This window comes from Chrysochloris asiatica, unplaced genomic scaffold, assembly GCF_000296735.1.
Source record: "Chrysochloris asiatica unplaced genomic scaffold, ChrAsi1.0 scaffold00032, whole genome shotgun sequence".
NCBI classification, from domain to species: domain Eukaryota; kingdom Metazoa; phylum Chordata; class Mammalia; order Afrosoricida; family Chrysochloridae; genus Chrysochloris; species Chrysochloris asiatica.
Window position 1 is genome coordinate 13,380,255 of NW_006408550.1, and position 27,649 is coordinate 13,407,903.

The 27,649-nt window shown below is 38.0% G+C and overlaps 1 protein-coding gene across 1 annotated transcript in view; it reads right to left on the reverse strand.

The window, feature by feature from the left end:
- ASZ1 (ankyrin repeat, SAM and basic leucine zipper domain containing 1) overlaps nt 1-27,649 on the reverse strand; it is an 89,480-nt gene that overhangs the window by 29,986 nt on the left and 31,845 nt on the right. The window contains exons 5-9 of the mRNA XM_006859314.1: nt 5,488-5,599; nt 4,895-5,029; nt 3,147-3,271; nt 2,325-2,400; nt 748-804 (exon numbers count right to left, since the gene is read on the reverse strand). Coding sequence (XP_006859376.1) covers nt 748-804; nt 2,325-2,400; nt 3,147-3,271; nt 4,895-5,029; nt 5,488-5,599 — 505 coding nt within the window. The remainder of the gene's footprint in view (nt 1-747; nt 805-2,324; nt 2,401-3,146; nt 3,272-4,894; nt 5,030-5,487; nt 5,600-27,649) is intronic.

Sequence of the window (27,649 nt, forward strand, 5' to 3'; positions counted from 1 at the left end):
TGGAAGCGCAGCAGGTGCGACAGGGTTGTAATGAGACGCTTTGGGCTGCGCTTATGGGTCTCTAAGTTGGTCGAGCCCGCCTCAAAGTTACGATCCAAGGGCTAGGCCGGGACAGCGCCCTTGCGTCCAGGGTAAGTAGGACAGCCTGACTGGCCGCTGCAGTCTCTTCCCACTAGGCAGCGTTCCCCCCTCCCCCATCGACCTGGGCTCCAGACACCTCTCACCCCACCGCTCCGTGATCTGGGTTTCATTTAATACCTCCACCAGGTCTGCGCAGTTCTCGCACCTCGTTCAGTTCCAAATTTAACAATAGCTGTTTTGATTTCGAATCCATAATCAAAATCTGGCACTGTGGGTTAGATGCTGCGCTGCTAACCACAAGGTTGGCAGTTAAAATCCACCAGCCACTGTACAGAAGAAAGAGGAGGCTGTCCACTCCAGTAAAAATGTCCATTTTCTGAAACCTTATACAGGATCACTATGAGTTGGAATGGATTTGATGGCAGTGGGATTTTAATTTTTAATCAAGAATGTAGTGAAAGATAATCAGTTTGTGGCTCAAGGAATTTTTAAATAAGAAAGTATAAGCACCCACAACTAGAATGGTGGTGTTGGTGGTAGTGGTATGCCGATGACTCGGTTCTGACTCACAGTGACCTTGTACAGGGTTTCCGAAGCTGTAAATCTTTATGAGAGCAGAAAGACTCCTAAAAGAGTATGTATGAAAATTTTGAAATTGATACTAACCTTTAAAAATTCATCTTTTCTCATGGTCATAAGGTGTCTTAACGATATATCTTTTTCCTGCAGAAGAGGAAAAACAGTATATTTCAGTATTAATAAAGTAACAGAAAGTCAGTTATATACACTCAACTTCTCAACTTTTAACTCCATAGAGGGGTTAGGACCTAACTATACTGTTGGGTAACCGCAATAAAAGTTACTATATATAGATTCACCTGTGGTGGTTACGAATCGGGCTACTAACCTCAAGATCGGCAGTTCGAAACTACCAGCTGTGCCATGGGAGAAAGATGAGGCGTTCTGCTCTCGTAAGGATTTACAGCCTTGGAAACCCTGTGCAGGGTCACTATGAGTCGGAACCAACTTCACGGTACTTAACAACAACAACGATAAGCAATGGACTGCAAGCCACAAGGTTTAGGCCCACCAGCCGCTACATGTGGAAAAGGAGGTTTTCCACATCTACAAAGATTTGAAAACACCTCAGAAACCTTATATAGGGTTGCTATGGGTTGAATCTGACTTGAAGGCACTTAACAACAAAAATAGAAATATAGCTAGTTTTCTAGATTCAAAGAAAATAATTATAATATGTAATTGCTTACGTAAAAACGAAAAACAGTTTGATAAAATAATGTTCTATAAACATTTTAAATTTCTAATTTTATCAAATCAAACCATTAATAATATTTATACTTAATATTTCTCAGATAGAAAGAAGTTTCAAGATTACACAATGCATCTCAATTTGGGTTATTTAGAAGGGCATCAACAGAATGTGGGGTCTAATGTGGTACTATAAGATAAGCAATGGAACGCTAATTGAAGGGCTGGGGCAGTTCAAACCCACAAGCCACTTACACATAACATGAATGGAATTCTGTGAATTATTAGGCTGTTGTCGTTAGGTTCTGACAAGTCGATTCTGAATCAAAGCGACCCTATACATGGTTTCTGAGGCGCTGCTGGTGTGTTTAGAGCACACATCATTTGATTTCTAGTTCAGTGCTTATCTTACATTGAATAAAATTGTTTACAAACCCACTGCCATATAGTCCCTTCCAACTCATAGTGGCCCGAGCCGAGCTACCCGAGGGGGTTCCAAGGCTGTAAGGAGGCCAGTGACGCTGTACATAGGCAATGACTGAAAGGTCAGATTGAACCTCAAAGCAGGCAGCTCAAACTCATCAGGCGCAACTCGGAAATGCTACGCGGGGTCATGATGAGTCAGAACTGAATTTACAGCACAACAACAACATGTTACAGCATCACAACAACAATCTTTACAAAAGCAGACTACCACAGCTTTCCCCCACTGAGCAGCTAGTGGATTTGAACCAATGTCAGCAGCTAAGCACTTAGCCATTGTATCACCAGGGTTCCTAAAATCATATTTTAAATATATGCAAATTTTGGAAACAAATCTAGAAACGCTCACTATGTAATTAAAATGAGGTGTAACATAAATGAGAGGAAGTGCAACTGGCATTTCTCCATAAGCTTATGAATTAAAATAGAATGTCATACCCAAATAATTAAGTATATTAACTTAACTGTAAGTTAGCAAATGGAAATCTTACCTTTAATAAATCTGTCATATGTTCTAGTCCAAGACCATGTAAAAATATGTCCAACTCTCCAAACGCTGCATATGAACTATGAATATTTACAGTAATGTCAATCTGAGACCAGAACATTATGTAGATATACACAGGTATATACAGATTTCAGAAAAGGAATAAGAGTGAGTCTAAGAATAATTTCATGCACAATACCATTATACATGACGTTTATGCTATATCAAAAGAATGACCAAGGTTTCTTGAATGACGATATAACAGAAAATGATGATAAAATAGAGCTTATCTTTCCCATGAATATTTACCACTCTTTGTTGGATAATCTACACACAATTCAAGTTATTTAATTCTACAGTAAGTAAAAAATAAATTACCATTTTAAATATGGGTAAATATAGAATAGTTTTGTGGTTGCAAAATGCACCATTGTATTCAGGGAAGGATACATTATTTTTCACTTTAGTATATAAAATCAGAAGTATGCTAAAAAGAATGAGAAAGGAAGGCGTAGTACAGTTTGAACACTAACCTAAGTAAACCTTACAACCATTCAAAAATGAGTTTTAGTGTTAATATAGTTTCATTAAAGTTTACATTTAAAGCCAAAAGTATTTAGTATTGCTACCCATAGATATAACCTCTTAATGTTCTATAGAATAGAGCACTTAAAATCCTAACATTTCTAAGCAAAAAAAAAAAAAGATTGTAAGTCAAAAATACAGATTTTAAGTGACTAGCCCCACATTTACCACAAGTAATAAAAGCATGCACAAATTTTACTCATTTGTAGGTACTGGTTTGAAATAAAACATGTCATGTTACCTAAATATACTATCTTTTTCTTTATCAGAATCTGTTGTAAACAGTTTACAAATAGTCTCTTCTTTAGTTACTTGTTGAAGCTTTCCTTCCAAAGGATTTAATGTCAAAGAAAGTAACCTGAAGATCTGAAAAATTGAGCAAGTCATTCAAGTAGTTATTATTATTATGTACTATCATGTCTACTTAAAAGAAACTGAACATATGAATGTTTTATATCAAGAAAGGTATCTTTTTTTCCTAAAAAGGAAAATTTTCAAGATGAGAGGGATAATAAATATACCTTTACAACTTAATACCCTGAGAACAACTTCTATAAAACCAAATAAATACTTCCTAAAGTAATAAGAAAAAAGAACATTTAATTCATAACAGTAATAAAGGAAAATAACAATTATAACAATATTATCAAGAGCTATATAACAAAAATAAGTTCCATTTTGACAAGTGACTCAAAAAGATTAAACATTAAGTGTTCTTAAGAGACAGATACACGTTAAATGGGAAGGAAGTAGTAAGCATGACTAAATGTATACATATTGCAATTCTACAACTCAAAGAGATGTGCGATGAAATTTCTTAATTTAAAAATTAACTGCTTAGGAGGTCACAGTATGTCACATTAAAAACATGGAAATGTAATTAGCCAACATCCAAGATCAAATCTCACTTAAAGAAGTGAATGATGACTTACAACATTTAACCTTTGATATTCACAAACTTCATGCTATAGTCAAATTTGGGGTCATCAACCCTAAATTTATTAATGTAGTAAACCAAATGGAAGTTTTCTAATTTTAAAAGAAAAACTGCATATTTCATGTAGAAGTGTCACAGAACATCAATAACATTTACTCTAGAATAATTTTAGAAATGTAGCTTTTATTTGGAAAATGGTTGATAGATTTATCAGACCGCTTTAAAGTTTTTCACACAGTGTTGAGTGGTGGAAACTAATGATTGTATGAGGACACCTTTGGAAAGTCATTTCAAATTAGGAAACTCAGTTTTAAAAAGTTAAGCTTTTTAAAAAATCTTAAGCTTTTTTTTTTCTTAAAAAAAATTGTGGTTTGAGTAAAAGTTTACAGAACATTTCCTTTTAAATATTTCTACATTTTTTTGTTTTGTGACATTAATTGCAGTCTCTTTAACATAACTTGATTATTTAAGATTATACTCCATTTGATCTTAGATTACAAATTATAGACCTTTGACCAAAAGCTTTAAAGTTCAGACTGTCTATATCAGCAGTCTAACATATGGTAAATATTTACTATTGACTCTTAACATCTGAACGACAGTAATTCATATACCAAATTCGCTGATTACGCAACTATTTGCTTTGTAATATATATATATATATATGTGTGTGTGTGTGTGTCGTATTGCTTAAAGAATTTAATTTTTAACTTGTTTTATACCTATGAATTAAATGACAAAACAGTACTTCAATTACATGTTCAAATTTTGACATCTCACTAGGTTTTTCAATACATTCATATTTAAAAATTGAGACCAGTTTCAAATGTTTCAATAAATAGTGTATAACAATTTTAATTCTAGGACTATATTATGCCTGCTTATTTAATAAAGGGTGAATACCATAAAAAACAAAATTTCCATGATCTGGTTAGAGAAAAAAATACTGCATATAATTTAAATATTATTTCACTGTGAGTTCTAACAAAATAATACAGAAGTGCTACAAATGATAATGTCAATATGCCATAGAAAAATATATAGGAAAATACCTCTAGATGTTTATTTCTATTTGCAATCTCACTTGGTGTCTTTCCATCACTGGTTTGTAGCGTTTTATTAGCTCCAAGTTCAAGCAATTTCAAAATAACATTTTTATGACCCTGATGTGCTGCCCATGTTAAAGCCTGTGCAACAGAGTGGAGGGAGGATATTTATTGCATAAGAAAAATATGCATAATACAGAGTTTTCAACTGCATCTACAGAATAATAAAAAACTGAAGATGGCTAATCAACAGAATGATGGAGTCTATTCATTTTACAATGTTTCAAAGGTTTAATTGCAAAAGCAGTCTGCCAGTGCTTTTACACAGTAAAATGGTGCTGTACTAATCAAGGAGGTTTTTCTACAACAAAAGAATTCTTAAGTGTATTTGAATTCTTTGTAGTTATAACTTCTTTTTTCAGGAGTGATAACAACAGAATCAAATAATTATTTTCTTCTATTTCAGCTGAACTTTTCTTCACCGAAGGAAGAAAAAATTATATTCATCTTTCTATAGTTATTACTACTTAAAACTCATTTTGTGGATCACTGATATCAGTCATAGAAATAAAAAATAACATAGTAAAAGTGATTCTCACAGTATAACCGTTCTCATCCTGGGTATTAATTTCTGCTCCATGAGCAACAAGAAGAGCAACCACCTGAGGGTGACCAGCTCGTGCAGCATACATGACTGGAGTCATTAATCTCCTGAGAAAGAGGGGGGAAAGGAAGAATTGGTGTTAATACTGCCATTAACAACTGCTCAATTTCATTAATTTATCCATATACATTACCATCTGTTTTGCTTTGACAACAATGAAAACTTGTAATAAATCAGGTGATTTAAAAACTCAATCTCCCAGCAAATAAGTAAAAGTGAGCTGACATTTGAATGTATTGAATGCGTACACAGCGCCCTCTAGTGAAGAAATCGTAAAAACAAAACTCACTAGAATGACAACGTTTTCATTTGAAGTGTTATTTTCATATTCACTTAAAAATTATCAAAGTATGAACATTACACGTTTGCTAAAAATACTAAATAACACAAATAATGCCCCTATTCTCACAGGATTTGCTCATGTTTATTACATTTAGCACAATCTTGAACATTAAAAAAAAAAAAAAAGGAAATGCAAAGCTTTCTTGTTTTGTTTTTTAATGTAGTATAACTCTACTTTAGGCTGGGACTGAAAAATTTTACCATGACTAGGAATCTTACTCTCAGTCAAGAAAGAGATGAGCCCCATAGTTTAATAATTCTAATATTGTCAGCTTCTGGAAATACTGCAAATGTCTTAGGCTAGGTTCTCTAGGAGCAAAAGAACTATATATATATATATATATAGTATATAAGTACGGTGGTGATTGTGTGCTGTGGAATCGGTTCCCACTCATGGCGACCCTGTGTAAGGTTTCCGAGTATGTATATGTGTATATATATACATAAACATACACACACACACACATTCAAGGAGCTCTGGTAGCGTAGTGGTTATGAATCGGGCTGCGAACCTCAAGGTCAGCAGTTCGAAACTACCAGCTGCTCCGCGGGAGAAAGATGAGGCTTTCTGCTCTCATAAAGATTTACACCCTCGGAAACCCTGTTCAGGGTTGCTATGCGTCAGAACCGACTCGATGGAATTTAACAACAACAACACACACATTTAGAGAGAGAGGTGTTGTTAGTGCCATCGAGTCAGTTCCGACTCACAGCGACCCTGTATAGGGTTTCCTAGTAGCAGCTGGTGAGCTTGAACTGCTAACCTTGAAGCTCAAACAGACATTGCAGTCCAGTGTATTTAACCCTCAGTGCCACACTTGGGCACTGCGTGTGTGTGCATGTGTGTGTGTGTGTGTATATATATATACACACATACACACACACACACACACACACACATGCATACACATATACAGATAGATTTATTTCAAGGACATAGCTTACATAGTTGTGGAGACTGGCAAGTCCCAAATCTGTGGGTCAAGCATCAGGCTGGAGGCTTCTCCTGACTCATGTGATTTCAGGAGCCGATGAAACCATAACCAACAGGTCAGACAGCAGGTACCTGGCTCATGGGACTTTGTTGTTGTTAAGTACCGTGGAGTCGGTTCCGACTCATAGTGACCCTGCACAGGGTTTCCAAGGCTGCAAATCCTTATGGAAGTAGAAATCCTCATCTTTCTCCTGCAGAACAGCTGTTAGTTTCAAAGTGGCGACCTTAAAGTTAGCAGCCCGATTCGTTAACCTGGGACTTTAGGAACTGGCAAATTTTGAAGGTTTGATGGCAGGCTGCTGGCTCACATGCCAGGAATCAAAGGTCAGTGGATGCTGAGTTGGATGCAGGACCAAAAGAGGGCAAGCTTTATCAGATCATCCATCCATGCATCCACCTACCTACCTATGAGGGGGTTTCCATAATAACTGCGAAACCACTGAGAATCATAGTCTGACCAAGGTGACACACAGTTTTCACTAACACACCAAAGAACACCAGGAAGATTCTAGTGGGACAAATCTTGGTCTGTTTTAAAGGAGGTCTGGGATGCTGGGTCCCATCTTCCTAAGTCATTAAGTCATCCCCAATATCTGACTTATAGACAAAGAACCCAAGGAAATAACAAATTCAACAATTTCAAAATCTAGTGTTCTCTCACTAAGGGAGCACATGTTCGTTACTCCCCTTTAACAATTTCTCTACAAGGCTTGTTAACATAAAGTACATCCTAAATCTGGTCACTCTACACCAAAATCTTTAGCACAAGAAGACTCACACAAATATCTGCTTCTTCTATTTCCTAGTACTCTTATATCACAACTTTTTATCTTGTTGTTGAGAATATACACAGCAAGCCATATACCAACTCAACCGTATTTACAAGTATAATTCCGTGACATTGAAGATTTCCTAGTATATTACAATTTAAATGTTTGATTTTAAATACATTAGGCATCTTTAAGGGGAGCACAGTAATTTTGTAGGAAAAGCACTGCACTACTAACCACAAGTTGTTCTGTAGGAGAAAGATGAGGCTGTTTCTGCAAAGACAGTCTTAAAAACCCTATGCAGAGTTGCTGTAAGTCAAAACTGACTCAACAGCACTTAACAAGGTAGTTGTAAAGCATTACCTATCTACCTTGAATTATTTCCCACATAGTGGCTTTATAAGATAAAACAATTTTTACAAAGCAAAGAATGAATATCCTGGAAAATACAAGCAAACATATAAAATATATACAACAGAAAAAAGTACTACGTAAATTAATCATCCAGAATGTTAAGGTTTAAATCAACCTATGCTGTCTCTCCTCCATCCCAATTCTTTGCTCAACAGCCCACACATACTCCCAATTTCCTAATTCATGATGCCACCACCATTCACCGCATTGGTCAGGCCTGAGAGCACCACTCACGATTCTTCTCGTCATCACTCCATGTGTAAGCCATCAGTAAGTTCTACTGGCTCTACCTTCGTAATACATGCTGAATTTGACATCTGTCATCACCTCATTAGCCACCAAAGTAGTTCAAGACATCATTATCTTGCTATAACTTAAATTATTACAACTACCTCCCTGGTTCCATTCTTGGCCTCTTATAGTTTATTCTCTTTGTAAATGTCAAGTTATTTTTCTTCTCAGAGACTGTATCGTTCCCTCACCATCCCTCAGATCTTTATGTGGCTCTTTCTTTCATTGTATTCACGTCCTTAGAGAGAAGAACAATAAAACTGATAAATCCCTAGAACAATAAAACTGATAAAAAAAAAAAATTAAGACATAAATGACCAGCACCAGGACTGAAAAAAGTCACATAGAACTTCCAAATTTTAAAAATATAAAAGAATATTTTGAATAAATTTATGCCAATAAATTCAACAACTAAATAAAATGGATAAATTTCTTAAGGACATACTCATAGCTCACTCAAGAAATCATCTTAATAGCCTTATATTTACTTTAAAATCTGAATTAGTAACTAAAAATCTTCTAACAAAACAACAGGCCCAGGTGTCTTCAATGATTAATTTGGAAGACAGTTAACAAATAATACAAATAACTATATAAACACCTCCAAAAATTAAAAATAAATGTTTGCCAACTAGTTCTCTAAGGCCAGAATTACTAACTAAAACCAGAGTTATAAAAGGAAAAAACAAACCAAAAACTACAGCCCAATAATATTCAATGAACATGAGTGCAAAATTTCTGGAGAAACTTCAACAAGTAGAATCCCAAAGAAGATAATGTTGCTGTTGTTAAGTGCTGTCTTGAACCAGTTCCACTCATAGTGGCCCTGTATAGGGTTTCCAAGGTGCAGATGTTGAGTTTGAATTAATGACTTGCGGTTAAAACTAATCTTGTGGTTGAGTGTTTATCCTACAGTGCCACACTAGGACTCCCACGAAGATAATACATATACAGTGATTTTAGGAATCATTGAACCCAGCAGCACCACATCATCCTGGTGTGATGCCGCTCGTTAAGCACTATACTGCAGACTGCAATGGTTGACGGGTCAAACTCATCAGCCACTCCTTGGAAACCCTATACTGGGTCATTACAAGTTGGAAACAACTCACTGGAACTCAACAACAAGTAACAAAAGTGAAAAACCATTTTACTACAACGTAATTGTATTGGTGTTATGTGCTGCTGAGTTGGTTCTGACTCAGAGTTTCTGAGGAATGGCTGGTAATGTTGAACCGCTGACCTTGTGGTTCAATGCTTTATCGTATACAGTACCACACCACGACTCCTATGGACTTCTTGTTGTTAAGTGCTGTTGAGTCAGTTCTGACCCTCAGCAACCCTGTAAAGGGTTCCTGAGGAGCAGTTCGTGAGTTTGAACCCCCGATCTTGTGGTTGAAACCAACTTTATGATTGAGTGCTTATTTTACAGCAGTGATCTATACAGGTTTATCAAACTTTAGCAAGTTTTCCCTTTTATTATATATGTAATTTTAGATTACTTTAACTTTGTCATTTAATCAGACAACAGGTATTTGGTTTATAACTAAGTAAAAACTTTAAAAATGACCTTTCAGTATTATAACATCCTTACTGCTGTTACCAAATTGTTTATATGAATTAGATAACTACACAGCATGTAGTTGTTCTTTTCTACCCAAAGACTGGGATTATTTAGAGAAATTTTCATGAAATACATTATTTACATGAGAAATTCCCTAATGAAATACTTACTTTATATTAGGGAATATAATAGTTTATAACATGTTCAAGGAAATTAAAGAACCCAAAAAGTATATTTATTACTCAAGGACTCCATCTGAGGAAAACAATTGGGAAAAAAACCCTCCACTAACCAATACCAACTTATGAGACCAAAAGGTCTATAGTTACACCAAAGCAAAGATGAGCTATAGATATAAGGAAACTAGAGTGCTGGAAACAGAGCTACCAGAATACAGTTAGTATAGAACCTGTCAAATAGTAACATAATTTGTTGTGTAAACTGGCACTGAAAACACAATAAAATATTTGACAAAGAGAAACCTTGATATGTGGTGGTGCAAAACAGCATGGGGCCATGTCTGACTTCCTCTGGCTTCACAAGAGGGGAGGAAACAGCCCAAGGCCAATTCCTATGAGGCAGAGCTCAAACATACCTCCACCCTTCATCTTTTTTTCCCCTCTTCTGACACCAACCATCCCTCCCACAGCATCCTCTGCTTCATATTGGGTAATCTGTTGCAATGGCCACAAAGAACTCAGAATACTTAAAATTACGGGGCTAATATATCAGGAAGGTGAACAGGATACAATTCAGGATCAGAAATAACTCAGGAACTCCTCTTTTTTGCTGTACTGCAGGCAAGCTTCATCTTATATTTGGCCTGTCAGTCATGTGGCCCCTTGGTCTTTGACCCGCTCTGGCATGTGTTACAGCCAGTCTGTAAACACCCAAAAGGCATACTCTGGCAGCCAGTCTCCTAAAGGTAGGCACGCAGCTTTACAAGGTCCATGAGCTGCTAAGCTCACAGCTGCTCTGTCTCCAAGGCGCTGCCTCTGCCTCATGGCTCTTCTTTTTGCATGTTCTGGGATTGTCTGTTCCTGCTTCTGAGATGGTTCTTTTTAAATCTCGAGTGATAGCAAACTAACCAATTCTGGTGTTAAGAGTCCTACACAACCTATTTTTGTGGTCCCATGGTATGGCACTGTAGGATTAGCACTACGCTGCTAACTGTAAGGTTGGTGGTTCAAACCTACCAGTCGCTCTTTGGAAACTCTATACAGGGTTGCTTTGAGTCAGAACTGACTTGACGGCACTTACCAACAAGAACAACCCAATCATTTGGTGGGCATTAAGAAGACGTTGGATAGAAAAGCCTTATCAAGTAATTTCAGAGTACTACAGGTAGCTCCGGAGTCATTTCAGAGTACCACAGGAGTCCTGGTGTAGCGCTGCAGGTTAATGCAGTGGACTGCAAAGTTGGTTTGAACTGCAAGGTTGGAGGTTTAAGCTCAGCAGTCGCTCCTAGGAAGGCCTATACAGGATCACTCTGAGTCAGAACCGATTCTAAGGCACTTAACAATAACAACAGACGGCTCATAGGTAAAGATACTTATTTTAACAACCCTTTTAGATTATTCTATTTTCTCCTTTCTCTAAGTGATTCTTTTGTTGCATTTGTTGTCCTTATGTACGATAGATTTTTTTTCTCTTTTCCTTAAATGTTTTATTGTGAATTATGTGATAGTTTACATGGGAGAACATTAGTTTTACATTCATTCTATTGTATATCGTCTCATTGCCATGGTTCCAATCCCCTCCATGCAATCTGATACTCAGATTTTCCTCATTTGGATGATTTGTGCACTCATCCTCTGGTCTGTCAAAATCTTCCATGAATGGCTGCCTTGAGATAGCAGCCGTGACTTAGTCTACCAGGAAATAGCTCTTACAGATTGCCGTGGATTCCATGTTTCTTTAGCGAGTTTACCCTTTTCCCACTCCAAAGATAATTTCTGTTCTTGTTTCAAGTAGAAATTCACTAAAATATTTTAATATGTTTGATATCTGTAACTTGGTATGAAAGGGCAAGACTTCAGTATATGCTCAGTTTAACATCTTGAAGTCATAAACCTAATTTTCAGAGAATTCCTGGGCCTCTATTTTTTTGGGGGGGGAAGGGAGTATCATGTTTTTCTTCCAGAATTTTCAGAATCATTTCATCAAGTTAAAACAATACTCTTGACATTCTGATGGAATATCTAATTTTATAAATTAATTTAGATAAAAAACAAATGTCATTTTAAATGCTGAGTCATCCTAGCCAAGAACATGATATAGAATCTTTCATTTCACTTAATATCATCTTAACATTTAGGTCCTTCGTATTTCTTGTAGACTTATCTCTGCATATTTATGCTTTTTACTACTGAGAATGGGATCTATTACTTCACTGTAGTCTCAGACTGTGTATTATTTATAAACTGGAAACCAACTGAATTTTACACTAAGTACTGAAAACGACTACTTCACTTTATGATTGTTATTTCTAACAGTTTCCTCAGTTATTTATATGGGTTTATCAAGCATATTTTATATCATCTAGACAATTATAATTTAATCTTCTCTTTCTTAATTAAAAAAACCATAGTTTAAGAAAAGGCAGTTCAATGATGTAAAGCAAAAATCAGAAACTTTTTTTTTTCCATAAAGGGTAAGATAGTAAATACTTTAGGCTTATGAGCTTTTTACCTGTTTTCCATAAAGGGTAAGATAGTAAATACTTTAGGCTCATGAAGGAGCTCTGGTAGCAGAGTGGTTATAAATTGGGCTGCTAATCTCACAGTCCAGCGGTTTGAAACTACAAGCGGTTCTGCGAGAGTAAGATGAAACTTACTGCTCCTGTAAAGATTTATAGCCTTGGAACCCTATACAGGGTTGCTATGAACTGACTTCAAGGAGCTCTGGTAGCATAGTGGTTACGAATCGGACTGCTAACCTTAAGTTGGCAGTTCGAACCTACCAGCGGTTCCGTGGGAGAAAGATGAGGCGTTCTGCTCCCGTTAAGATGGATAGCTTCAGAACCCCTGTGCAGGGTCACTATGAGTCGGAACCAACTCCACAGTACTTAGCAATAACAATGAACTGACTTCATGGCAAATAACAACAGCATGGGCCATATGGTCTCTGCTACAAATGCTCAACTCTACATGAAAGCAGTCATAAAGAATGCATATGTGAATGAGCTCGACTAAGTTCCAATACAAATTAACAGGTGTGCTGACCACTAACTTAGAACTCTGAAATCAGACTGCCTAGGTTCAAATCTAGTTGCCACCATTTGCTGGCTTATGTCAATTTAGGCAAGTTTTTTTAACCCTCAGTCTCAGTTTCTACAACTTTAAAAGAACTTAGTAGTAGTTTTTACATTTGTGGCAACTACTTGTGTTATTAAGGAGCTCTGGTACCTTAGTGGTTGCGAATCGGGACTGCGAACAGCAAGGTCAGCAGTTTGAAACTACCAGTTGTCCCATGGGAGAAAGATGAGGCTTTCTGCTCCTGTAAAGATTTACAGCCTCAGAAACCCTGTACAGGGTGGCTATGAGTTAGAACCAACTCCACAGCACATAACCACCACCACCACTTGTGTTATTAAAGAGTCCTTGGCTGATACTGAAAGGTCTGTGATTTAAACTCACCAGTGGCTCCATTTCCTTCCATAAAGATTACAGCCTATGGACTCTAGAAAGAGAGGGACTGAGAGCTGGCAGCCAGGAGCACGCTTTCAGAATGTGCCCTTTGGTGGTTTAAATTGTTATACATGCCTGAGTGTTAAAAAACAAACAAACAAAAACTAAAATGAATAAAGAGAAATACTGTTATAACTGATGGTACATGGAGGGGATTATAATCACTGTAATGAAACAAAGTATATGATTTATTGAATGTAAAGCTGATGATCTGCCCTGTAAACTTTCACTCAAATCACAATAAAAACTTTAAAGAAAAACAAAACAGATTCCAGTCTAGGTAGGGAAGTTCTACTCTGTCATTAAAGGTTACTGTGAAGTGAATCAACCCAAAGGCACACAACAAAACAACACTGTGATGTCACCATTAGCTATCATGAGATAGATAATCTTTTGAGCAACTAAAACAGAACTAGCAACAAGAAAACGTTTTCTATTATTATTGTTGTTGTTGTTGTTAAATGCAGTTCAGCAACCCTGCAGAGGGTTTCTAAGGAGCAGCTGTGGGTCTGAGCCACCAACCTTGTGGTTTAGCAGTCTACTGCTTACCCTACAGTGCCACACCTGGGCTCCCTATTATTAGTTACTGCTATTATTTGGCCTATTATCTTTTGTTACATAATTAAACTGCTTTACATTTTACAAAACAATGTTTGTTTTTTTAAAGTGCATATTCCTGACATTAACTTAAATTCTAGGAGAGTTTCTTCATAAAGTATATTAACTGCTATAGTTTCAGATATGTTTATAAAATTAAAAAGCTATCATCTAGTCTAATTTTACCAAGGTTATAAAAATCAGAAACAGATTTTAATTTTTATAAAATGTTTTACCGGCAACAATTATAATAGTAAACTTTAAAAAAATTGTTTCCCTAGTATTTGCATAAGCTGAAACGGATCCCATTTGAGTATCTTGTATTACTCATTTAATGTACCATACTATTTAATTAGCTGTTAATTCATTCTACTCTCAGAACTGAGATTATAGTTTTTTTAATTGGTCATTTAAAAATCAGATTTCAGCATTAGTGTTATGACTGCTTTAGAACTTTGTGTTCTCTTGTTATTGTTGTAGGGGATGTAAAATTGGTTCCCACTTTTAGGAACCTACGTACCACCTTCACAGTCATTGCCATATTTGATCACATTGTGGCAGCCACTGTCAGTCCAACTCACTGATGGTGTTCCTCCTCTTTGACACTCTACCAAGCAGCATGTCTGTCTCCAGGAACATATCTAAATTATTTGAGGCAAAGTCTTATAACCCTCACATCTAAGGAGCATTCTGGTTTTCCTTCTTGCAACACAGATTTGTTCATTCTTCTGGCAGTCCATTGTATATTTATTTAGTTTCCTTTTGTCAACACTGTAATTCTTATTTGGTCTTCCTTATTCATTGTGGTGCTGTGGATTAATGCGCTGGACTGCACAGTCAGCCTGAACTTCAAAGTTGGTGATTCAAGCTCACCAGTTGCTCCTTGGAAAACTTATATAGGGTCGCTAAGGGTCCAAACCAACTAGACGGCACTAACAAAAACAATTCACAGTCCAACTTTCGCATGCATAAGAGGTGATGGAAAATACCATGGCTTGAGGTCAGATACACTGTAGTCCTCAGAGTTACATCTTTGCCTTTTAACACTTTAGAGGTCTTTCGTAGATTTGCTCAATGAAAATCTGATTACTCTCATGAACACTGCTTGTAGATCCAAACAAAATGAAATTGTTGACAACTTTAATCTTTTCTCTATTTTTCAAGATGTTATTTATTGTTCCAGTTGTTTCTCTTTTTTTTTAAGGTGAGATGTACTCCAGACTAAAGGCTATAATCTTTGATCTTCATCAGTAAATTAAGTGCTTCAAGTCTTCACTTTCAGCAAACAAGGTGTATCATCTGCATATTGCAGTATGTTGATGAGCATACCTTCAAACCTGATGCTGCAGTCTTCTTCACGTAGTCCAGTTTTTCAAATTATTTGCTCATGCAAAAACCACTTCGGAGCCATGACTGACTTTCCCTGGCTTCAAAAAGGGAAAGAGAATCAAATTCAAAATCAGGCTAAGACGGATTCCTGTGAAGTGGACGTCAGGTATGACTCCACCCTACAACCTTCTTTACCCTATTCTGACACTAACCATCCCTCCCATACATAGCAGTATCTACTTCACATCTAGATTTAGTAATTCACTGCAACGGCCAAACAGAACTCACAGCAATACTCACAATTGTGGGGTTTATTACAGAAATGAACAGGATGCAATTCAGGATCTGAAAACTCAGGACACAGTAGTTCTCCAGTCAGAAATGCCTCCTGTGTGCCATACCGCAGGCACACCTCAGTCTTGTCTTCGGCTTCGTGGTCACATGGCCCCTTGACTTCTGCCCTGCTCTGGCAAGTGTTACAAAGCTCTTGTAGCCAGTCTGTGAGTACCCAAAGGGTACATTCTGCAAACAAGCCACCTACCCAGAGGCACTCAGTTTTGCTCAATCCATGGGCCTAGAGCCCATAGCTGATGTGGTGCCTTGAATGTACTTAATATAGCTTTTCCAGCCAATGTCTTCGTAAATTCCAACCAAGTGATTGAGTAAGACCATGCAAACAGGCATATATAAGACCTACAACACTAAGTAATGAATTGGGAAGCACATCTTAACGTAAGCGAATCTTGTGGACATTATGCTGAGTGAAATTAGTCGATCACAAAAGGTCAAATATTGTATTAAATCACTTTTATTAAAAAAATCAAGAAAATCTTTTCACAATTCAAAAAACATTCTTTGATGTTTACCAAGGGTGGGTGGGAAGAGGGAGTGATACAATGACTAGAGCAGAGGTGGGGAATGTTTGGCCTGTGAAATCATTTGGTCTGACCCTGCCAAGGCAACCACAACTTCAGTCATCACAATGTTGCTGTAAAGTGCCTTTTGAATCATTTAAGATTCATAGGGACCCTATACAGGGTTTCCAAGGAGCGGCTGGTGAGCTTGAACCACTGACCTTGAGGTCTAAACTGACGTTGCAGTCCAGGCCATTAACCCACAGCACCATGCCAGGACTCCAGCTATCACGTTGTTGTTGTTAAAAACTGGACGATGAGGAAGGCAGTGTACAGCCAGAGGTACGTTTGCAGAAGAATGAAGAAGGTGGGGAAGACACAAAGAGGAGTGCAAGAGATAAAGGCAACACAGGTACATACTATTATATGCACAATCCTGTTATAACAGTGATCCACAGGTAAATACATGGAGAGATACACAAGCTGAAAGGCTGGGGGAGGGAGACTGCGAGTACCCCCACATATAAAGATTTGACACAGGCTATATACCTTCGCTGGTAACATATCCATAAATGTGGTGGAGCACAGAGGGGGCAAATTACGATAACTTCTTAGACATTACCAAACTCCAGATAAAAATGAATTGCTGGTCCAGGCCACTTAGGGACACAATCTGGAGGGACACTATGATCAACTGGTTTAACAGTCCACAAAGACAATGTTCTATATCCTACCTTGGTGAGTAGTAACTGGGGTCTTAAAAGTTCATGAGCGACCATATAAGGGGAAACAATTGCTGTCTCCTAGTCTGGAGAAAAGAAGAATAACAAACATTGAAGATGCATGGAACCAACCAGTTCAACGGACCACATAAACAACAGTCTCCGAAACCCTGACACCAGGACTAACTGGTTCCTGGCTACTATTACCAACTGCTCTGAAAGGAATCACATTCGACGGTCCAGAGAAAATGTTGAAACAAAACTAAAAATCATTAAGAAAAAAAGACCCAGGCTTAATGGTCACACAGAAACTGGTAGAAGCACAAGGTTATGGCCCTTGGTCACCTGCCAGGTCTGGAACTGGCTCAGTTTTCAACCAAGCAATAGATAGGACTATAGGGAGAACAGCAACGCTATAGAGGTATGTATACCATAGAATAAGGAGCTCTGGTAGCACAGTGGTTACAAGTCGGGCTGCCAACCACAAGGTCAGCTGTTCGAAACTACCAGTGGTTCCGTGGGAGAAAGATGAGGCGTTCTGCTCCTGTGAAGATTTATAGCCTCGGAAACCCTGTACAGGGTCACTATGAGTCAGAACTGACTCCACGGTACTTGGTACTTAACAACAACAACAACATACCATAGAATGGTCAACCATTTGAGAACAATGGTAGAATTTACTTAAGGACAAAATTCAGAAGAGTGGGGAAAGGATGAATGGGAACAAGAACCACAGGGAGGAAATAAGATAAGTGATGTTACAATGAGGGGATTGCAATCAGGATGAAACAAACTGTTAAAACTGATGATCACTTAAGTCTCAATAAAAAAGTTAAACCCCACAAAACTTTACGGGAATCCATTTCCAGACCTGCATCTATTGGTGTAGGCCAGAGAAATAGGCACCAGCAGTGCAAGTCGCCTAACAGGAAGTCATCGGGGATAAGCTTGAGCAGCAGGAGCAGCCTGGTGGTGCTGCCACCTGTGGTCCAGTGCTGCAAGAGTCTGAAAATATAAATAAAAGAGCTGCTTTCCCTTAAAACAAAGACAACCCACCCTTAAGGGATCACAGACTTGTGCAACTGAACATAGCCCAAATGAACATTAACCAGCACACACTTATTCTTCTTACAAATGTTGAATACCATTCATGATAAAGCTCATATTCTTTTGTTGTTAAGTGCTGTTGAAAAGGTTCCGACTCATAAAGACCCCGTATAGGGTTTCATGTAGCATTGTGGATAGATGTCCAGTGCTTATCCTACAGAGCCATATCAGGGCTCGTTAGCATGTCCTATTTCCTAACTATTGGATACTTCTGACTCATTTTCAACTGTAACATCACATGAACTGACTGTACTATTTACAATCGCCTGAATGAAATACATTATCGCCTCCTTCTCTGCATAGACCCGTTTCTTCATTGAATGTTCGTTTCTACTATCCCCAGTTAATATTCTTTAAAACTGAGTTCGAGACAAGTATCTTCCAGAAGTATTCACTAGTCATGTCCATCTAAACTCTCCTACCATACCCTCTATTATCTCTAATCTTACTATGTTGTAATTGCTTATGGTTTTTTAATCTCTCTTAGAGTATTTTCAAATTCTTGAGGCAGAGTTTGGGTCTTCGATCTTGTATCTCTTATTAACATCTATTAAGTATTTAACCAATACCAATTTAATTGATGAGTGATTCCCCCCCTTTCATCTACCAAACTTCAATACTGTTAACATTTAAGAGTTGCTTACAAAGAATCAAGTTTATGTACATTATATAGTCATGTTGTTGTTGTTAAGTGGGTCAAGTTGGTTCTGAGCCACAGCGACCCTATACAGGGTTTTTAAGGAGCTTATGGTTCAAACGACTTTTCAGTCCAGCTCCTTAGCCCACAGTGCCACCCAAACCATAATTAAACTACTTTCTGGATGATACAGAATCTTTTATTCGTCTCACTTTCTGCTAATTTCCCTTCAACCAAACCTCCACTAGAGGGCACACAAACAAAAGCAGAAACAGAACTAATCCATGAATCTATATTGGAAAAAATCAGTCATGCACTGCTTAACATCTATGATATGTCCTGTGAAATAAAACGGTATGTGATTTGGATGTTCTACCAACATGCTATCATAGTCTGGTACTGTTTTTTAAGTATCTTGAACAAGGGTTATCACCATGTCATGAGGGACTGGCTCCTGTTTGGTCCTCAGCCACATCATTAGCAATTTCTCATTTGACATTAGTCCCTCTTGCACTTTCATTAGCCTTGTAGCTTTCAACGGAGTCAAATTTTTTGTTCATAAATATGATCATCATAATTGTCAAGTGTAACATGCCTAAATCACAAGTAATAGCATTTACTGATTCCACCATTGTGTTGTTAAATAATCTTTTGTTTTACTTTCAAATTAATACTTCTCCTTTACCTCTGGTAGTTACTATCACTAGCACTGATCTTGTTCCTTTTGGGAAGACATGATACACTTCACAGAAAATACTTTTGAAAATTCTTTCAAAAGAAATTCAAGACAATACTACAACACTCAGGACATGCACAGTATAATAAAAGACTGTTTCTAAACATTTTAGATAGATAGTACAGCATATACATAAGACAGTTGTTGTTGAGTGCCACTGAGTCGGTACCAACTCCTAGCGAACTTATGCACAGCAGAACAAAACACTGCCCGATCCTGGGCCAACCTCACTACTGTTGCCACGCCTGAGTCCATCGATGTTGCCACTAGGCCAATCCATCTTGTTGGGGGTCTTCCTCTTTTTCTCTGACCCTCCACCTTACCAAACATGATGTCCTTCTCCAGTGACTGGTCCCTCCTGACAATATGTCCAAAGTACGAGAGATGAAGTTTGGCCATCTTGGGCTCCAAGGAGCACTCTGGCTGCACTTCTATTGGTTCTTTTGGCAGCCCATGGCACTTTCAATATTCTCCTCCAACACCATAACTCAAAGACATTAATTCTTCTACAGTCATCCTTATTCACTGTCCAGCTTTCACATGCATATGAGGTTATTGAAAATACTATGGCTTGGATCAGGTGCACCTTAGTCCTCAAGCTTACATCTTTGCTCTTCAACATTTTCAAAAGGTCTTGCGCAGCAGATTTGCCTAATGCAATACGTTGTTTGATTTCCTGACTGCTGCTTCCGTGAGTGTTGATAGCTGATCCAAGAAGAATGAAGTCCTTGACAACTTCAATCTTTTCTCCAGTGATAAGAATATTGTTTATTGGTCCAGTGGTGAGGAGTTTTGTTTTCTTGACATTGAGATGTAATCCATACCGAAGGCTGTGCTCTTTGATCTTCATCAGTAAATGTTTTAAGTTCTCTTCACTTTCAGCAAGCAAGGTTGTATTATCTGCATATCACAAGTTGTTAATGAGTCTTCCTCCAATCCTGATGCCACATTTTTCATCATAGAACCCAGCTTCTCGGATTATTTGCTCAGTATACAGGTTGAATAACTATGGTAAAAGAATACAACCTTGTTGCACACCTTTTCTAATTTTAAACCATTCAGTGTTCCATGTTCTGTTCAAACTGCTTCTTGGTTCAGGTACAGAATCCTCATGAGCACAATTAAGTGTTCCGGAATACTCATCCTTCACAATGCTGTCCATAGCTTATCATGAGCCAAACAATTGACAGCCTTTGTGTAGTCAATAAAGCACAGGTAAACATCTTTCTGATAGTCTCTGCTTTCAGCCAAGATCCATCGGATATAGGGCAGTAACAGGCATTTATTATAGCTATCAAGACACATGTTCTATAGGTTTTGCATGCACCACAGACTGTGTGTACCATACTATATACGGACGGATTCTGGTATCTTGCTGTAGAATCAGCACCAAACTGCAAACCACAAGGTCAGCAGTTCAAACCTACCAGCTGCTCTGTACAGACCCTATTTAGGGTCACTATGAGTTGGAAATGACTCAGCGGCACTTAAGAACAACATACTGTATACACAAGCCTGGCAGTGCACTTCGTATACAAGAGACATAAGATACACGTATTGAATGCGAGAAGCTGCCGTATTCACTATGTCCCAGATTGGGAATTTCTAAACTCTACTATAACCTAAGGACCATGGATATATGTAAGGTTGGAAAATGACTGAATGAATTTTATGTGGGGTAATAAATGATATATTTATCAAACAATATCATTAATATCACCATGGTATTTTCAATAACCTCATATGCATGTGAAAGCTGGATTATGAAAGTAATTTTTTTCAGAAGGTAATTCAAACACAGTTGCAACAATACATCAATAGAGAGCTGCCAGAAATTCAAGTGGGATTCAGAAAAGGACAGAGAATAAGGGATATCACTACTGGTATCAGATGAATCTTGCCTGAAAGTAGAGAATACCAGAAAGATGTTTACTTTCATTTTACTGACTGCAGACATTTGACTGTGTAGATCAAAGCAAAGAATGGATAACATTTCAAGGAATGGGAATTCCAGAATACTTCATTGCTTGCTCAGGAAGAACCTATTCATAGACCAAGAGGCAGTAGTTCAAAATAACTTATCTACTCTCTATTTTTAATCTGTTTAGATCAATTCACCACTTTAACTTTTTAATGTGATTTGGATGTTTAGAGAGCAAACTTTTCTAACAGAATTGAACAAGGAGACACTGAATATTTTAAAATCAGGAAAGGTGTGTGACAGGGTTGTATCCTTATGTAATCTGTAGGCTGAGCAAATAATCTGAGAAGCAGGATTACATGAAAAGGAACACGGCATCATGACTGGAGGAAGAGTCATTAACAAGCTGTGATTGGCAGATGACATAACCTTGCTTGCTGGAAGCAGAGGACTTGAAATACTTACAGATGAAGATCTCAAAGACCACAACCTTCGGTATGGATTGCACGTATACACATGGAAAACATCAAGATAATTGGAGAAATGACTGAAGTTGGCCAAGAATTCATTTTGCTTGGATCCACAATCAACATTCATGGAAGCAGCCGTCAAGAATTCAAATGACATATGAATTAAGACAAGCCTGCTGCAAAAGACCTCTTTAAAGTGTTCAAGAGCAAAGATGTCAGCTTGAAAACTAAGGTGCACCTGACCCAAACCATGGTATTTTCAACCACTTCATATGCATGTGAAAGTTGCACAATGAATAAGGAAAATCACAGAAGAATTAATGCATCTGAATTATGCTGGTCAGAGATTATTAAAAATACCGGGAACTGCCCAAAGCATAAATAAATCTGTCTTGGAAGATGTACAAACTGCACCTTATGAGGGAGGATGGTGAGACTTCGGGTCTCTTACTTTAAACATGTAGTTAAGAGGGACCCGTCATCGGAGGTCGGTGAAAAAGAAAAAGACCCCCAACAAGATAGACTGACACAGTGGCAGCAACAATGGGATCAAACGTAACGACAATTGTGACGATGGTGCAGGACCGGATCGTGTTTAGTTCTGTTGTACATAGGGTCACTATGAATCAGAACCAACTTGATATCTAACAAGAAGGAATGATGTATTTATCACCTTCTTAAAGTATCTACTTAGCACAATTGTTTTAACTTTCTTTCTGTGATTTGAATGTCTAGAGAACAAACTTTTTCCTTTCAACAATTTTGCTTCATGACACTGATTACAATTTCCATACTGTAATAGCACACTAGCTACTTGATCCCAGAGTTAATCATGTCCATTCACCTGTCTTTCCTATTCCTTTCTGTCTTCTGAACTTTATCACAGGACAAATACTGCCTTTGTTATCTCATAGTTGATTACTCTAAAGAATGCATACTTACCTATTACTTCACCTGTCTATTGTTTGCTTGAAACTTAGGCTATGAAGGAGACTTCAGTCCCAGGCCTGAAGAGTCACCAAGGACCATATACTCAGGTGTTCTACCAGTTTTCATTAAACCAGTAAGCCTGGTCTTTGAATTGAATGAATGTTTACAGAGAAGACAGTTTCACATTGAATAAATCATTCACTTCATTTCACCTCAATTTATCACCTCCTCCCTGTGTTTCTTGTTTCCATTCATCCTTCTTTCCAAACCATTTGAACCTTATCTCTGAGTAATTGATGCCCTTTTATCTAGAATGGTTGATCATTCTATGGTTCTTGTCCTCTCTATAGACCTATTTTGTTTAGATGAAAATTGAGCCATGTGGTTGGTAAGTTCAGTTCCAGACCTGAAGAGAGACCAAGGGCCACAATCTTGGGTTCCACCAGTTTCTATTTGACCAATAAACCTAGTCTTTTTTATGATTTTGAATTCTGTTCCACATTTTCTCTGACTATCCTGGACCTTCACCTTCTAATGGGATCTTTTAAGAGCAGTTGGTAGTGGTTACCAGGTACCATTTAGTTCTTCTGGTCTCAGGGCTGTGGAGATTGATGGTCACATGGTCCACTAGTCCATTGGACTAATTATTTCCATGCATCTTCAACTTTAATTACTCTTCTTTCCTTCTGATGGGGAGAAACCAAAAGTTATACCACAGATGACCACTCATGACCTTTGAAGGCTCTATTCACCAAAGCAGGCTGAAATATACTATCTCAGTACACTGTTATGTCACTGGACCATGATATCCCGAGACTGTGGTCCTGAGACCCCAGGCCCAGTGACACATTCCTTCAAGGTATTTGGTAACATTGAAGTTTTCATAGATTCATCCCGTTTGCTATGTCACATTCATGGATTTGTTAGTAGCAATGATTAATACCCATGCACAAACATCTTCCATCAAGTCTTTATAGAGCTGTGCGCATACTCCAACTCTACAGTCTCCCACACCCATTCAGCCTGTGTCTATCTGCGTATCTACCAACAGATCACCATTATTGAAGAATTGTGTATGTAACAGTATTTACCTCTGCTCCCTTTAGCCCTTGCACTCTTCCCTGCATGTTTCCGCGATGTCATCATTCTTTTGCCAAACTCTAATTGTACCTTGCATTCCCCTCTAGACCCTAAAGTCTGTTGTTTTCTTTCTCCCTTCAATGATTTTGAATTTCATTATTTTTCTCTCACTCCATCCAGGACACTCTATTGTGATCCCTTTCAGAGTGGTGAGCAGTGGCAGTCAGGCACCATCTACTTTTGGTTTCAGGGGTATGGAAGCTGAGGTTCATTCACATGGTCTACTGGTTCTTACGTGGAAGCTCTTAAGTTTTTAAGGCCCCAGTAACTACTCACTGATGTTTGATGTAGAACTGTCTTTGTGGACTGTTATGTCAACTGATTTTGATGTTCCCTGCGATTATGGTCTCAAGCATCCAAGCCCAAGGACTCATTCCATCAAGGTATTTGGTTATGGTTAGGAAGTTTACATACTTTTGCTACATTAGCTCTATTATAAACATGGATATATTTACAGCACATACAAATTTGTATGAATGTTGTCTGCCAAACCAATATATGGTCATTTTGCCTACTCTTACCTGTTCATCTCCCCACCCCCCCAAATCATCCTATCGTATTTTGTTTCACTGCAATCATCACAATCCCCTGTATGCATCATCAAACAACCAAAGGGTACACCCCACATGCCCGCCCCCCCGGCCGCCAGCACTTACCTGTTCATCTTGACTGTCTGCCTATGTAGCCACATATAAATTGTTGCTGGTAGGTGCCACTGAGTCAGCTCCGAATTGCAGTGACCCTAAGCCACAACAGAAAACAGCACCACTGGGTCGGGCACCATCCTCAAAATTGTTACCGTTTGGTCCACTGTTGCAGTTACTGTTTCAATTCATCTCTCTGGGGGGTTGGGAGTGGAGGGTTCCTCTTTTTCATTGACCCTCCACTTTACCAAGCATGATGTCTTTCTCCAGGGACTGGTTCCTCTGGATAAGATGTCCAGAGTACATGAGACTTTGCTTTCTAAAGAGCATTCTAGCTGTACTTCTTCCAAAATAGATTTATTTGCTCTTCTGGCATGGTACTTTCAATAATCTTCTCCTACATCATAATTCAAATGTATCAATTCTTCTCTAGTCTTCCTGGTTCATTATCCAGCTTTCATATGCATATAAGGCTACAGAAAATACCATGGTTGGGTTAGGTGCACCTTAGTTCTCAAAGTTATATCTTGGCTCTTTAATTCATTAAGAAGGTATTGTGCAAACGATTTACCAACTGTGTATGCTGCTTCATTTCTTGACTGCTATTTCCAGGAACACTGATTATGGATCGAAGTAAAATGAAATCCCAGACAACTTCAATCATTTCTCCATTTATCATGATGCTGTGGTTATGTTGGGATGATTGTTTTCTTTATGTTGTTGTTATTGTTAGGTGCCACTAGTTAGTACAAACTCATAGCAATCCTATGCACAACAGAACAAAACACCACCTGATCCTTCATCTACCTCACAACGGTTGCTATGCCTGAGCCTACTGCTGCAGCCGCTGTGCCAATCTATCTTGTTGGGGGTCTTCCTCTTTTTATCTGACCCTCTACTTTACCAAACATGATATCCTTCTCCATGGACTGGTCTCTCCTGATTAATATGTCAGATTTGTGAGAGATGAAGTCTGACTTTCCTGGCTTCCAAGGAGCATTCTGACTATATTTCTTCCAACAAAGATCGATTTGTTCTTTTGGCAGTTGATGGTACTTTTAATATTTTCCTCTCTGGTAACGTAGTGGTTACAAGTCGGGTTGCTAACAGTGGTTTGAAACTACTACAGTGGGAAAAAGATGCGTCTTTCTGCTTCTGTAAAGATTTAGTCTTGAAAACACTATGCAGGGTCTATATGAGTTGGAACTGATGCCAAGACACATGACCACCACAAATATCATAACTCAAATGTGTCAATTCTTCCATGGTCTTTCTTATTCACTAACTTTCATATTCCTATAAGGTTACTAAAAATACCATGGCTTGGATCAGGCGTACCTTGGTTTTCAAACTGACATCTTTGCTCTTCAACCATTTAAAGAGGTTCTGTGCAGCAGGTTTGCCTAATGCAATGTATCATTTGATTCTTGACTGCTGCTTCCAAGAGTGCTGATGGTTGAACCTAGCAAAATGAAATCTTTTCAACTTCAGTGTTTTCTCCACTGATATCCTTTATTGGTCCATTGTCGAAGATTTTTGTTTTCTTTACATTGAAGTGCAATGTATACTGAAAGCTGTGGTCGTTGATTTTTTATCATTTGCTTTCCACAAGTCAGGGTGCATCATCTGCATACTGCAAGTTGTTAATGAATTGTCCTTCAATCATGATGCCACGTTTTCTTCATATAATCCAGATCTTGGATTATTAGCTCAGCATACAGATTGAATAAGTAAGGTGAAAGAATACAACCCTGGCACACACCTTTCCTAATTTTTAACCATTCGATGTTCCTTTGTTCTGTTTAAACAATTGTCTCATGCTCTATGTATACATTCCTCATGAGCACAATTGAATGTTCCGGAATACTCATTCTCCATGATGTCCAAATCTTGTCATGATGCGCACAATCGAAAGCCTTTGCGTAGTCAATAAAGCACAGGTAAACATCTTTTTGGTATTCTCTGTTTTCAGCCAAGATCCATCTGATGTCAGCAATGATACACTTCACTCCACATCCTCTTCTGAATCTAGCATAAACCTCAGAAAGTTCTTTGTCAATGTATGGTTACAGCCTTTTTTGTATTACCTTAAACAAAATTTTACTTGCATGCAATATTGATATTGTCTAATGATTTCTGCATTCTGTTGGAGATCACCTCTCTTTGGAATGGGCACAAATATGGATCTCTTCCAATCAGTTGGCCAGGTAGTTGTCTTCCAAATTTCTTGACATAGATGAGTGCCTCCAGTGCTGCATCAGCTTGTTAAAAGATTTCACTTTGTAGTACCATCAATTTCCAGAGCCTTATTTTGTGCCAATGCCTTCAATGCAGCTTTGACTTCTTCCTTTAATATCATTGATTCTTTATCATACGATACCTCTTGAAATGATTGAACATTGGCCATTACTTTTTGGTACAGAGACTGTGCATTCATCTTCTTTTGATGCTTACTGCATCATTCAATATTTTGTACATTGTTGTTGTTAAGTTGGTTCCAACTCATAGCAACCCTGTATAGAGTTTCCAAGGAGCGGCTGGTTTCCAACCACTGACTTTGCAGTTCAAACTAACCCTGCGGTCAAGTGCATTAACCCACAGCACCACACCAGGGCCCCCACAGAATCCTTCAATATTGCAAGCTGAAGCTTAAATTTTTTCTTCAATTCTGCATGTGTTCTTCCCTTTTGGTTTTCTAACTCCAGGTCTTTGTAAATTTCATTATAATATTTGACTTTTTCTTCTTCAGCTGCTCTCAAATTTTCTTTTCAGCTCTTTTACCTCCTTATTTACTCCATTTGCTTTAGCATGTTTACACTGGAGAGCTTCAACACTGGCGTCCTGGTGTGGCACTGTGGGTTAATGTGCTATACTGCAAAGTGAGTTTGAATGGCAAGGTTGGCAGTCCAAGCTCACTAGCCACTTCTCAAAAATCCTATACAGGGT